The sequence below is a fragment of the Elaeis guineensis genome, chromosome 3 (genome assembly GCF_000442705.2).
Source record: "Elaeis guineensis isolate ETL-2024a chromosome 3, EG11, whole genome shotgun sequence".
In the NCBI taxonomy this organism is placed as follows: domain Eukaryota; kingdom Viridiplantae; phylum Streptophyta; class Magnoliopsida; order Arecales; family Arecaceae; genus Elaeis; species Elaeis guineensis.
In genome coordinates, this window is record NC_025995.2 from 127,321,236 (window position 1) to 127,336,111 (window position 14,876).

Sequence of the window (14,876 nt, forward strand, 5' to 3'; positions counted from 1 at the left end):
ATCTATGATGATTAAATGTGACCACTACTGTGAGAGGTGATGCTTTTGAAGAAATGAAAGCATGCGTATGGTGTGACGAACGCAGGCGCTGATCATTATCCCATTGAATTTGCCATTGAGTGCCGTCCACGCCAAGGACTCTCGGTGTTTGGTCAGCTTTGGTAATAGAGTGGGTCAATGATTCTTACCACCACATAGAATCTTGTACTAAGAAAAATTATATGGAATCACGTTAAAAAAAAAAAAAAATTTCCATTTTATTGAGATAATGATCCAAGTGTTATCGCTGGCATCCAAAATTAGACTGTGGTCGATACAGCTGAAATACTGTATGAATCCAAGGATGTGGCTCAAAGTACCTGGATTGGAAGATAAACATGAAAAGAAAGTTTTTCTTGCCAAAGTTTTTCCAACAAAAATCTTTCAACACTTAAGTCAATCAAAATTTAGGAACAACAGAAGAAAAAAAAAAGAGAATGAGAGTTGTAAGTGGTAATGATCGAATGACATGCCTGAGGATCTACTGTTCATTTTTATTTACATAGGGAGTTTGGTAGCCATTCTTAACCATACAATAATGGCTTCCCACATTATTTCGCTGTTATAGCTGCTTTAAATATGTAATTATAGTCGAGAGGATATAATCGTCGTTGATATTCTCAGATTGGTCAGTTCATCTATATCTAACGTGAATGGGATCAGACATTACTAAAGTGGCTCCATTTTTATTATTATTGAGGTTAAACAAATTAAATAGATATCTGCCTATTGTTATTATTGAGTCTTGGAGTGACATTATGACCAGAAAAGAATATTTAAATGAAGATTCTATTTGATCTATGTGGCGATGAGACAAATATCTAAACCATCAAAGTTGAAAAAACTAATCATGCATTTAAGCGATCCAAATGATGAGTTTGCACAGTATTTTTACTTTCTTTCATGCTGTGCTACGTCGTTGAGGAGAGAAAGAGAGGGAAGGATACTGGGTTTGAGTTGTATCCTTCATGTAAAAGAATGATCCATTTTTTTTCACGACATCAACCATTGGAATGCATGATAGTTGTTTTGAGATACATACAAATGATGAAAGAAAGATGTTGAAATATTTTCAGAATTGTGCATGCGATCCAAGGAAAAAAAGAACTATCTGAGAGGCGGAAGCTGAACACAAGCCTAGAGATTAGAGATCCGACACGCCATGCTCTGGTTTTTTTTTTTTTTGGTAAACAGTGGAGCCAATGGCTTTGTATTAATGAAGTAAAGATAATACAAATGAGTGTCGCTGATTACATAGAGACAAAACAAACTTGCCAAAACATCCTGTAGCTAAGACAAAAACTGGAGCTAACAAGTAAGGATAAGTGTTAGCGGCTAAGAACTCGTGTATGGTTACATGAGAAGTGAAGTCAGATAGCAAAAGAGGTCTACACAAAGGTATAGTAGCGTGGGAATGGTGAAAACAGAAGTATAGGAACAATATCCTGTATTCTTCAACTGTAAAGCCTGCTGTAGAGTACCAGTAGAAGTCTGAAACAACACATAAGCTCTGAAAAGAACAGAGTACCCCACCTGCAGAGGGAAGTATAAAGCATATGTGAAGCTCATTGCACATAAGTAGGCGTGCAATTTGAAACCTGTCATGATACAGCCAATAGGCCATGCAGATAAGTGATGAATGACAATGATGTTGAGGATAGTAAACATAGTAATGCATCGCCTTATCTGAGACATTCTGTATATAAAACGAGCCAAACTGCGCTTTAACAGGCTTGATGCATAAGCCAGTGACCAGCCCTCGAGAATACCAAAGGAAAATGTGCAGTACAAAGCCACCTCTTGGCTTAACTGCGATAATAGTGAGCAGTCTACCAAATGTAGGCCAAGATGAGCTGTTGAGGACTATGAGCCATGTCCCATCAGTTTCCTTTGCATTTGAAACGTCATGTGGGATCTTAGAATGGAATAGTAATATCTCATGCAATAGATAATGTGCCAGCAGCCTGTAATCAAATGCATAACAGAATCCATACATGGCAATGACCACCAAAAGCAGCAGGTGCAGGCTCATAAATCTTCTAACAGAAGTGAGATAGAAGTAAATTAAGATACCCAACAGTCCCACAAAAATAGTCCCATCAGCCGGTTTATAGAGTAAAGCATCACATGGGACCATAGACATCCAGTTGCAGTAAAATGCTCTCTTCGAAATGCAATGAAAATGAGTTCTTGGGAGCCTCAAACAGAAATAATTTAGAATCTTGAAACAAACATATATAGGCAGCGATAGAGTGGGGCTATAGACGCTCAATAATTCTTCAGCATAGGTCAAAGGGTCAAACAAGCTGCAGGCTGTGATGGAACCCGCCAATTCTACCAAATGGTATAAGTGTCCCACCTGACCGATCAAATGTTCCACAGCTAACCTATGATAGATGCTACTAGAGTCCCCATCAGAATCATTGTTATATAGAACATCATTTGGAGACTTCATATAGCTGCTGTAAAGGAGAAACCATATCACAAGGAGGATAAATAAACGCCGGCGCTCCTTAGCTTGTAATGCAATTATTAAGTCATGTATTAGCTAGGTATAAGGATAGTGCATGAAAAAAGAAGCAGCTGAAGTGAGAATACCATAAGAGTCATCAGGGCAGGAAGTAAAGGACGAATGCAAAGGTGCACAATATAGGGGAACTGCTGTAGACTAGACAACATCTAGTGCAACGTACCGTTCCAAGTGGGACACGGTTAAGCATAGGCTCCCTGACCAACCACATTAAGTCATAGCACTCAATTCCCATAGCGCTTTCAACCTCTTGTCCCAGCATCCGAGTCGCCTCTAGCGAGAAAAACAAGAGAAATAGGCAAGATCCGTCCAATGATGTTATTATATGGCTAAATTAATGTAAGTGCATTCCAGCATGTTTTATAAAACCAACCATATAATTATAATTGCAGATTGTGAATCAGGAGCCATGGCTCTTCCTGTGAAAGTGTGCCAACGCAACGCGTCGGGCATGAGAGTCAGACAAAACCAGATAATTGGGCTGAATTAGCATAGGAAGAAAAGACGACAACACTAGCCTTCTATTTTCTAACAGATACAGCCCCATTTGACTTTTTTTGAGTGAAGCCAACATTGGATACATCCGCTTGCAAGATGGCAGCAAAAGCAGGATAAACTATATCCCCTTGGAACCACCTCACCTGTCTTGCCAAATAGTCCGCCGCCTGATTAGCTTCCCGAAAGGTATGAGAGATATTACAGAAATAAGAAGCTTTCCAAAATAGGAGGTCGCGCATGATTGGAGTATGGTTAGCCTTGCTTCCTGAAGGATATCGGAGCCAAGATATCACCGTGCAAGACATGCTCTGGTGAAAGCGTACGTTGCTGAACGATGAGTTTCGAGACACCCGAGTCCATAGCCAAAGTCTTCTTGTACTGTAGAATTGTACTGCAAATGAGACTTTTTTAACATACAAAGAAATTGCTTTGTGCACCCTCTTCTGGTTTTTCTGTGAGCCACCGGAGCAAAATGGACAACGCCCGTGAAATATAACACACAGATAAATACATGCATATATACGTGCGTCCATCTATGGATGCATGCACTATGCTGCTCTCATTACATTATTAGAACCAATGTTAATGCGCGAGGAATATCTGCTAACTATTGATGGGCTTCCTCTTTTAATGAACTAATAAATATAATAGTTTAAAATAAAATTTATTTATAGAATGAATTCAAATACATAAATACTTACTACAAACAAAAACCACATACCCTCTATTTATAGAAAATAGAGGGATACAACTTTTCACAAGAGTCACTTATTAAGAAATACATCCCTACAAAGAGATATTCTATTTCACAAAAGACACATCTCTACTCTAAAAGATACAACCTTTCGAAAGAGACATAACCTTTCAACAAAATAAAAATAAAAATAAACAAGCTTATAATCTAACATTACCCCTTAAGTTTGTTTTGTGCATAACTACCTTCATCTTTTTCAATCGGGTCTTCAATTGGATCTCCATAAACTTGGAGCTTCTCTTGTAAATCTTTCTTTTCAACAATTAGTCTTCTAATGTCGCATGCTTGCTTGTTGATTGCATTTTCTAAGGATTTGTTTTCAATATTCAATGTCATATTTTTCTTTTCTAAAGAAATATTTATTTTTTCAAGATTTTTTATCAAAGTACGCAGATAATTAGCATTATTCTTTGGCCAAAAAGTACCTATAATATATGTAAAAGCACGTTCTACAACATCTTGTTTGGCATTCTTCTTTGTCGATTTTGTGTTCCCCATAAAGCATTTTTGACATTTTTGAACAATAGAGTAGAATTCCGGCATATGATCTTGTCCTATCTTGAAAGTTGAATATTGTGATAATGGCATGCGGTATTTTTGACAGAGTTTTTGTAGAAAATTTTCACTATCTCATCCATACCGTGGACACTAATAAATAAAGAACTTTGTGGGCATTCTATTACTTTATATAGATATGAAAAGATGTTTACTGGTAACTATCTTTTATCCAAGAGACATAAAAATAACTATCTCATTACTTCTTTTATCCAAGAAATATTGCTAACCACCTTTTATCCAATAACTATCCTATAACTTCTTTTATCCAAGGGACACAAGTAACCATCTTTTTTAAATCCTTGACAATCGTATCTCTTCCTGAATAACCATCTTGGTCAAACTACTCTTCTCTTTTCAAACTAAGTAGTCAAACATCATCATTTCTTCTTCTCTTTTCAAATTGAGTAGTCAAATCTTTAGTAAAAAATTTCACACAGAACATATTCCAAATATTTTGCTAAATTTCATAAAAATATCAAATTATAGAGATTTGGTAAAAATATCTACGACCTGCATCTCTATATTGCAATGAATTAATTCAACCTAACTTTCTAGATTTGTTCTCGAAGAAAATGATATCTGGTATCTATGTCTTTGCTTCTTTCATGATGCATTGGATTTTTTGATAATTTGATTGCTGACTTATTATCAATAAATATTGAGATAGGAGAACTTTGGACATGATCTAATTTTTCTAATACATATCTTAACCAAATTGCTTCGCAAACATCTGATGCTGCTGCCACATATTCAGCTTCACACATTGATAAGACTATAATTTGTTATTTCTTTGAACTCTATGTAAATGCTATAGATCCTAAAAAGAACACATAACCTGTAATGCTTTTTCTTTCATCTTGATCTTCGACCCAATCACTGTCTGTATATCCAACCAATTTCAAATCTTTTGAGCTTGTATAATATAACCCACGATCAATTGTATCCTTTATATATCTTAAAATTCTTTTTGCAACTCATCAATGTGATTCTTTTGGATCTTCTATATTTTGGCTAATTAATCCAATTCCATAAATTATATCTAGTCTACTTATTGTCAAATAGCGAACACTGTCAACAAAACTCTTAAAGATAGTTGCATCTATTTTTTTTTTTATCATTTTTACTAAGTTTTATACCACAAGCAATAGGAGTGCTAATTTCTTTACAATTTTTTATTTTTAATTTCTTTAGTATGTTTTTAGCATACATTTTTTGAGTGATAAAAATTTCATTCTCATCTTGCTTAACTTCTATACCAAAAAAGAAAGTCATAAGACCAACATCTGGCATTTCAAATTTTTTTGTCATTATAAGCTTGAAGTCATCTATCATATCTTGGCTACTTCTAGTGATTAGTAAGTCATCAACATAAATACAAACAATTAAAATTCTTTCCTTTCTACAGATGTACATTGCATACTCATAAGGATATTTCTTGAAATCAATATTTTGAAGATAATTATCAAGATGAGTATTCTACCCTCGAGGAGCCTGCTTTATAATTTGTAAACCTTATCATCCATACCTTTTATCTTATATCCTTCGAGTTGCTCAACATAAACCTCTTCTTTTAGATAGCCATTTAGAAATACCGATTTTATATCCATTTGATGTACTTTTCAATGATGTTGCACCATAAGAGAAAGAAGTAGTCGAATAGTATCAAATCGGGTGACAGGTGCAAATATTTTTTCATAGTCAATTTCTTTTTTCTATTTGTATCTTTTTACAACGAGCCGCGCCTTATATCTTTCAATGTTTCCATCAGCGGTATGTTTGATTTTATATATCCATTTTACACTAATAGATTTATGTCCTTTAGGTAATGAAGTCAATTTTCAAGTCTTATTCTTTTCTATTGCTCTTATTTCTTCATTCATAGCTGCTCGCCATTCATCCTTTTTCATGGCTTCTTCAACAGTAAATGGTTCTTGATTAAGATGTAGACAAAATAGATTATCATCATCTATTATTTCTGTCTCATCATATATCTCTTTGAGTCTTCTCATTTTTGTAGGTCTTTTACTTGGGGTACTTGAATATGTAAACTAGAAAAAGTTGATGATATTTGAGATAAAGTCATTGAAAGTGGAAAATCATAAATATTTGACTCTTCTTCAAATTTTTCAATTTCTTAATCCATTATTTTCTGTCTTTGAGTTTCTTCTTCAGTACTCCAATTCCAAGCAGCATCTTCGTCAAATATGACATCTTTACTTATTATCACTTTATTGGTGATTGGGTTGAAGAGTTTATATGCTTTTGAATTCTCACTATATCCAATAAAAATATATTTCTCTCCTCGATCATCTAACTTCTTTCTCTTCGCCTTTGAAATTTGTGCATATGCAATGCAACCAAATATCTTGAGATGTTTAATACTTGGCTTATGTCCACTCTATACGTCTTGAGGAATTATATTCTTCATATTTTTTGTTGGATTTCTATTAAGTAGATATACTGCACATGCAATTACTTCTGCCCAGAATGACTTTGGTAAACCTTTCTCTGTGATCATGCTTCTTGTCATATCCAGAATGGTGCTATTTTTTTGCTCAGCAATGCTATTTTATTGTGGACTGTATGTCATTATGAATTGTTGTGAATACCTTCAATGCTACAATAAGTTTTAAATTCATTTGAAGTATATTCTTCTCCTCTGTCAGATCTCAATATCTTTATTTTATTTTCACTTTCTCTTTTTACCATATCTTTATATTTTTTAAATGTAGAGAATGCAACAGATTTTTTTTAATAAAATAAATCTACACTTTTCTAGTATAGTCATCAATAAAACTAATGAAATACTTGTTATCTCTAAGAGACTCAAGAAAAGGACTATAAAGATCTGTGCGCATTAAATTCAAAGGTGCCGATGCATACTTTTCCTTGATACTAAGAAAAAAAATTCGGATTTGTTTTCCAATGACACAGCCTTCACATACTTCTTTTGGATGTTTAATAACAGGAAGTCCATTCACCATTTTTTTAAAAGATAATAACTTTAAACTTTCATAATTTAAATATCCATACCTTAAATGCCATAATCTTGATTCTTCTTTCAAATCTACTTGATAGCACCTTTCAATCTCGATTTTTATATTAAGAGAAAACATCCAATTCTTTGACATGTGCACTTTTGCAATTATCCTTTTGTTCTTATCCTTCAAAGTTAGGATAGAGTCCTTCATTTGAACAGTGTAACCTTTCTCCAATAGTTGTCCAATACTTAGTATATTGCTCTTTAACTCGGATACATAGTACATATTTGAGATATATTCTTGTTCACCACTCTTCAATTTAAACATAATTTTTTCTCTTCTTTTTATAGGTACTTTTGATAAATCACCAAATTTTATATTACCATGTATATCGTCCTCCATGTCAACAAGTAATTTTTTTTCACCACACATATGATTTGAAGCACTCAAATCAAGAAACCATGTATTTTGTGGATCTTCAACTTCTTCTTGGCATGTGAGTAGAAGCATAATTTCTCCTTATTCTTCTTCTTCTATGGTACCATCGACATAGTTGTTCATTTCTTCTGTATTTTTATACCAACAATCTTTGCTACAGTGTCCATACTTTTTACAATTATAGCATTGTATATTAGATTTTGTACCACCATATAAACTTGGACGTTTGTAATTGCATCTGCTTCTTTTGATGGTAATTCCATATCGTGAATCGTAATCACCTTTGTTGCTATTCGATCGGTTATGATCATACTACTTTTGATTCTTATTTCTACTATTACTTTCTCTATGACTTTTGCCTTTTCGAAAGTCAAATTTTAATTTTAACTTTAGGGCTTGTTCTGTTGACTCGACTTCAGACTTCTTTTGTAATCTATGCTCATGTACTTGAAGAGATTCTATTAATTGGTCAATTGAAAGGGTACTGATATCTTCTGACTCTTCTGTGGCAACAATAATGTGCTCAAATTTTGGTGATAAGGAACGAAGGATCTTTTCTACAACTCATATATCATCAAGTTGTTCTCCATTTCACTTCATTTGGTTTACAATAATCAAAATACGAGAAACATAGTCCGCAACATTTTCGGACTCTTTCATGCAGATAGCTTCGAATTTTGCTCAAAGCTTTTGTAGACGAATCCGCTTTACTTTTTCATCTCCTTTGAAGACGATGGCAAGGATATCCCATGCTGCCTTGCTCGAAGTCACTTCAGCAGTCCTCTCAAACGTAGACTCCTTTACTGCTTGGTAAAAATAAAAAAGAGCCTTTTGCCCTTCTTTCTTGCATTTTTCAACTCATTTCGTTGATTTGCAGAGAGACCGACTTCTTCTTGTGCTGTGGATTCTTGATACCCACTGTTAACTACTTTCCAAAGATCTTGAGAGCCAAATAGTACTTTTATTTGAATGCACCAATTTTTATAATTATCTTTTAAAAGATTTAAAATTTGAGATTGAAAAAGATTGGTAGCCATTTTTTCTTTTGTTGATAGAATCTCCCTTTCACTCCCTTTCACCACAAGCTCTGATACTAAATATTGATGGGCTTCCTCTTTTAATGAATTAATAAATATAATAGTTTAAAATAAAATTTATTTATGGAATAAACTCAAATACATAAATACTTACAACAATAAAAAACTACATACCCTCTATTTATAGAAAATAGAGGAATATAATTTTTTATAAGAATTATTTATTAAGAAACACATCTTTATAAAAAAAATATTTTATTTCATAAAAGATACATCTCTAAGAGGCACAACCTTTCCAAAAAGGCATAAGCTTTCAATAAAATAAAAATAAAAATAAAAATAAACAAGCTTGTCACCTAACACCAATCATTATTTACTGTAACAATGATGGTAGTCAGTTTGGATAGAAAAAATCGAAACGGAAAAAACAAAAGACAAAACGTACAAGAAAAGGTAACAAATATAAAACTACTACTCTCCTGAATACCCCCGTTCTATGCTAGTTGGAGCATGTCAGTCTGGACCTGTTTGATCAGGAGAGTCATGTTCTCGTAAGATGACCCTCCTTCTTCCATCGCCTTCCGAGCCTTCTTCCCCATCTCCCTAGCCCTCTTCCTTCTCTCCACCCCATCCTCCCCTTCATCCATCAATGTACTCACTGCCTTCTGTACATCGTCCTTCTTTACCAATACTTCACTGCTCTCAACCCCCCATCTGGTCATTTTCTTAACCCCAACTGCAACTCCAATTTTCAGCACTTCCACCAACAGCTTCTCGTTCACAAACTGCTCTGCAAAGTGGGGCCATGTTACCATCGGCACGCCTGCGGTCACCCCCTCCAGCGTCGAGTTCCATCCGCAGTGCGTCATGAACCCTCCAATTGCCGGGTGTGAAAGGATCATCACCTGCGGTGCCCATCCTCTAATAATAAGACCCCTCGACCTCACCCTCTCCTCGAACCCCTCCGATAGCCATTTCTCCACCTCCGGAGACTTATCTCCAGCTCTTATCACCCAGATAAAAGGATGGTTGGAGGCCTCCAACCCCAATCCAATCTCAACAAGCTGTGGAGGAATAGGGCTAGCAAGGCTTCCAAAACTCACATAGATGACGGAGTTTGGCTTCATCGAATCCAGCCAACGCAAACAATGGTTCTCATCGATCGAGGCCAGGTTCCCCCTCGCAGCCATATCCGCGACATCTTTGTTGTAGAGCGACATCGGTCCAATCGTCCAAACCTTCTTCCCTATGGCCTTTTGGAAGCTCTCAATGTACAGAGCCTCCAAGTCATCGAAGGTGTTCACCAGCATGCCATCGAACCTTTGCTGGTCGGCCTTCAACTCCTCCGCAAATTTCTCCATGCCTCGTCCGCCGAAGCTCCCGGGCATTTGGGCCTTCAGTAACTCAAGATGATGAGGAAATCCAGGCATGACGATGACCTCCATCTCATCAGATGTTTTTTTGTCCAACTCGTTGGTGAGGATGATGTGCCTGCAGAGAAGAGAGAAGCCACCGAAGCCATTGAATGCGAACCTTGGGATGCGGAACTCTTGTGCGACGTCTCCGGTCCAAGTGTGGCAAACGTCTGAGATGATGCAGCTCGGGTGCAGCTTTTGCTCTTTGAGGTGCAGTATTAGCGGCTCTCGGAGCAGAGCACATGCATCCAAGAAGCTATGGAGATGATCCTTGGAAGGCAAGGTGTCGATGTTCTCGCACCCCTCGGGCAGGCCTACTGCACTGCATGGGAACGGGAGAGGCACAAACTCGATCGAAAGTTGCGATGCCTTCACACGCTCGATAACGGTCTTGATTCGAGCAGCATTGACGGGGGTGGTGATGACGCTGACATGGACACCTCGACCGGCAAGCAGACGAGCCATGTCGATCATGGGGATTGTGTGCCCTTGGGCCATTAATGGAACCAGCACGAAGTGAGGCTTTGGGTCATCTCGACCGTTGATGACAATTTGGTTGGTCATGTTGAGATTTTGGCGACAGAGTGGATGGAATCAGAAACAGGGGAATAGGTTGGTTGCAGGTTAACACGCACAGGAGGAACAGGAGGTGCTTAGGGAAAGGGGAAAAAGGATCTCAATGCAGAGCAATCCGAGTTCCTGTTGTTGTTATTGTAAATCCGGTCATCTCATCACCGGAAGCGATAATAAATTGGCAAAGCCAGAAATGGATGACATACGTCCCGACATCATCAATATTTGACTCAAAATAGAAAAAGACGTCACCTCGTTGAAGCTTCCTATGTCAAACAAAATGGATGACATATGTCGTGTCATCATATGTGACATGATGACACATGTCGTGTCATCATATACCAACATAATATCATGCATGGTAGGCTGCATGAAGCCAATAAAATTTTTGAATAGATTTACTCTACCATATATATTGTAGACAGAGCCAATGAAAGAAATACCACCTCAGTCTTTTGAATTAAAAAATTCTGAAAGCATTTCGGTACATAACCATCTCAATACATATCATTGTTGAAGTGGTTGCATAATTTTTTAATTCAAAATATTGATGTGATATTTTTTTGTTAATTTTATTTACAGCATATATGATGGACCACGTCCACCCAATATTCATCGATCCGACAGCAATGGCTGCTGGTGGAGGACATCTTTCTTCGCTAGGGTTGTTTCTTTCCCATGAGAGAAGGATCCACGTTCCTTCACGAGATGTGATCGAATGGTTGACCCTCAATCATTCATTCTTTCGCGTGCAAGATACAACCCGAGCCTGCCTTTCTTGACCTAAAGAAGTGCCAGGTGAATCTACCCAATACCCGTCTATCTGTCGGTGTTGAACCACCCTTGGCCGCAGCGAGCGCTTTTGATTTTTGCTCCGTTAATTTTCTTGGCTGCCACGGCAAGCAAATGCTTCTACCAAAAAAAAAAAAAAAGGCAAGCAAATGCACATTCACGTGCACGGGGCTGTACGCACAACGCATCTGCACGTGAATAGTCCATGTGGGCCTTGCACCAGCCAGCTGAGAGATCCCCACCAGTTTAGCCCCGTGCACGTGATCTTGATCAAAATAAAAATCTTGATGCGTTGCAAACTAAGATCTCGACCAAAATACTCCCGAGCATATATAAACCTTACAACCAATATAAACCTATAATTCTCAAGCTAGCTAATACCATATAAACACATTAATTGATATTTTTAATCATTTCTTATTTCAAAAAGAATATTTTTTATAATTCTTGAAAGTAGTTGATAATCCTAGATTTACTGTATTAGCTGGGATTTTAATATTTGAATTCTAAAAACACAATCAAGGTTTTGAAATTTTTAGTAATATTCTAAATATTTCCACCTTCAAGATAGATCAAAATGAAATAAAATCTTGATTCATCTTCATCTTGTTTATCCAATGACCAAATATCTCAACTGTTGAAATCCTTATCATCCAATTATTGTTTAAATATGTGGTTCTTTTGAGGAAGTCTAGAGATGGCAATTTCAGGTGATCCACCGACTACCAAATCCGATCCGAATGGAACAGATTTTATCTAATCCCATTAGAATTCAGAGCAGATATAGGTTTTAGAAAAAAATCGAAATGGATTTGGATTTGATATGGATAATGGTATGCCCCATTCTAAATCCATCATAATACAACTCTAATCTAAGTCCCCCTTTCAAAATTATAATTATTTTATAACATTTGCTTAATGTGTGTACCTTAACAAATCCGATCCAATCCGATCCCTATGATTTATCCGACTCGCATCTCTATTTGATCCAACCCAATCTAACTTGAGATGAATTTGGACACTGGATTTTCAATTGCTAGATGGATATGGGCTGCATGAAGGAAGGGAAAGAGATAAGAAAATAGAGGGAGGAGTAATTAAATGTAGATTTATAGGTTATCCTCAAGAAGGTATTGGATATCTCTTTTATCATCCTACTGAACAAAAGATTTTTGTCAGTAGACATGTTATTTTCTTGAAAAAAAATTTATCCAAGAAAAGGGATGTGGGAGGATGATTGAGCTAATTGAAATTCAAAACCTACAATCTATCTTATTTGATCCTCAATATGAAATTTTTAAACTAATTAAACCTATTGATCAGAAATATCCACGACACACACCTCCTCTCCAAAGGTCAGAAAGATACGGAATGTACCTCTAAGATATGATTTTATCATTGAGAATGATAATGAAGCCCATATCATTTAAGATGATGATCCTATGACCTATACGGAAGCTATCCAGAATAGAGACTCTGATAAATAGTGTAAAGCCATAAAATCTAAGATAGACTCCACATACTCTAATCAAATATAGACTTTGATTGATCCACCTGAAGGTATAATTCCAATAGGGTATAAATAAATCTTTAAGAAGAAGATTGGAGTAGATGGCTAAGTAGAGACCTATAAGGCTAGGTTGATGGTAAAAAAATTTATACAAAGATAAAAAATTGATTATGATGAATTCTTTTCGTCAGCAGTAATGCTCAAGTCCAATCGGATTATGCTTGTTATAGCTGTATATTATGATTATGAAATCTGATAAGTGGATCACTACAAGAAAAGAGAGTTTTTACGATGAATTTATTAGCGACGAACAGAATTTTCATCGTCAATAAGACTATTTATGATGAATAAAATTTTTCATCACTAATAATTAACTATTTACGATGAATTTATTTTTTTCATCGTAAATAAAATATATTAGCAATGAAAATTTTTTTATCATAAATATAAATTATTTATAATGATTATTTTTATCATAAATAATAAAATATTTATTTTAATTTTAAATTTTTAAATATTAATGATGAAAATATTTTTATCGTAAATAATTTAAGTATTTACGATGAAAATTATCTTTCTGTCATGAATATTTATTATTTATGACTAAATATTTTTATCACTAATATTTAAAAAAATAAAAATTATAAAAATTATAAATTATTTATGATAAATTTTTTTTATCATAAATAATTGAGTATTATCAATGAAAATTAGCTAGCTGTCGTAAATATCTGCTTATTTATGATGAATACTTTTCATCGCTATTATTTGAAAAAAAAATTAAAAATTAAAAATTTATAGATTATTTATGATGTAAATGTTACATCATAAATAATAGAGTATTTACAAGAAAAATAATTTTTTTATCACAAATAAAAATTATTGACGATGAAAACTTTCATCACTAATATTTATAAAAAAATAAAAAATTTAAAAATTTAAAAATTATAGATTACTTACGATGACTAAGGTACATCATAAATAATCCAATATTTATGATGGAATACTTATTTTTAATCATAAAATAAATGATGATTTATGATGAATATTTTTCATCGCTAATATGTGAAAAAATAAAAAAATTTTAAAAATTCAAAAACTACAGGCTATTAGTGATGAAAAATCTTTCTTTGTAAATAATAAAAGTATTTATGATGAATATAAACTTTTCATCACTAATATTATAATTTTTGTGATGAAAAATTTTCATCATGAATATTTAAAAAATTTTAAAAATTTAAAAATAATAGATTAGTTGCGATGAAAATAGTACGTTGTAAATAATGATATTTATGATGCAAATTTATTTTTCATCACAAATATCCATCTATTTACGATAAAAATTTTTATCGCCAATATTTTAAGAAAATAAAATTTTTTAAAAATTTAAAATTTTTGGATTATTAGCGATGAAAATTTTTTTCCATCGTAAGTAGTCAATTATTTGAGACGAAAATATTTTCGTCATCAATTTTTTTAAAAAAATTAAAAAATATAAAAATTATTTATGATAATACTTTTTATCTTTAAGTTTCTTTGAATATGTCTTATTGTTCAATTTTACATAAGTTGTTGATTCTAGATTTTTGAATCTACTCCTTTCCTCCTTGGTAAGATTTTAGAATATAGGGTTTATGATTTTGTATATCGTCCTCATGGAGTATGATGATATCTAATGTTGAGATATAGGGATAGTGGAACTTGTCTCCTGTGATCTTCTACCATCCTAAAATATAAGCAACAAGAGAATT

At 34.4% G+C, this 14,876-nt stretch overlaps 1 protein-coding gene across 1 annotated transcript; it reads right to left on the reverse strand.

The window, feature by feature from the left end:
- Window positions 1–9,082: 9,082 nt before the first annotated feature.
- LOC105035689 (UDP-glycosyltransferase 73C6-like) lies at window positions 9,083–10,962 on the reverse strand. The gene has a single exon (XM_019847405.3). It carries the CDS (start codon window positions 10,812–10,814, stop codon window positions 9,330–9,332), a length of 1,485 nt encoding a protein of 494 aa, XP_019702964.2. The 5' UTR covers window positions 10,815–10,962; the 3' UTR covers window positions 9,083–9,329.
- Between the last annotated feature and the right edge of the window lie 3,914 nt (window positions 10,963–14,876).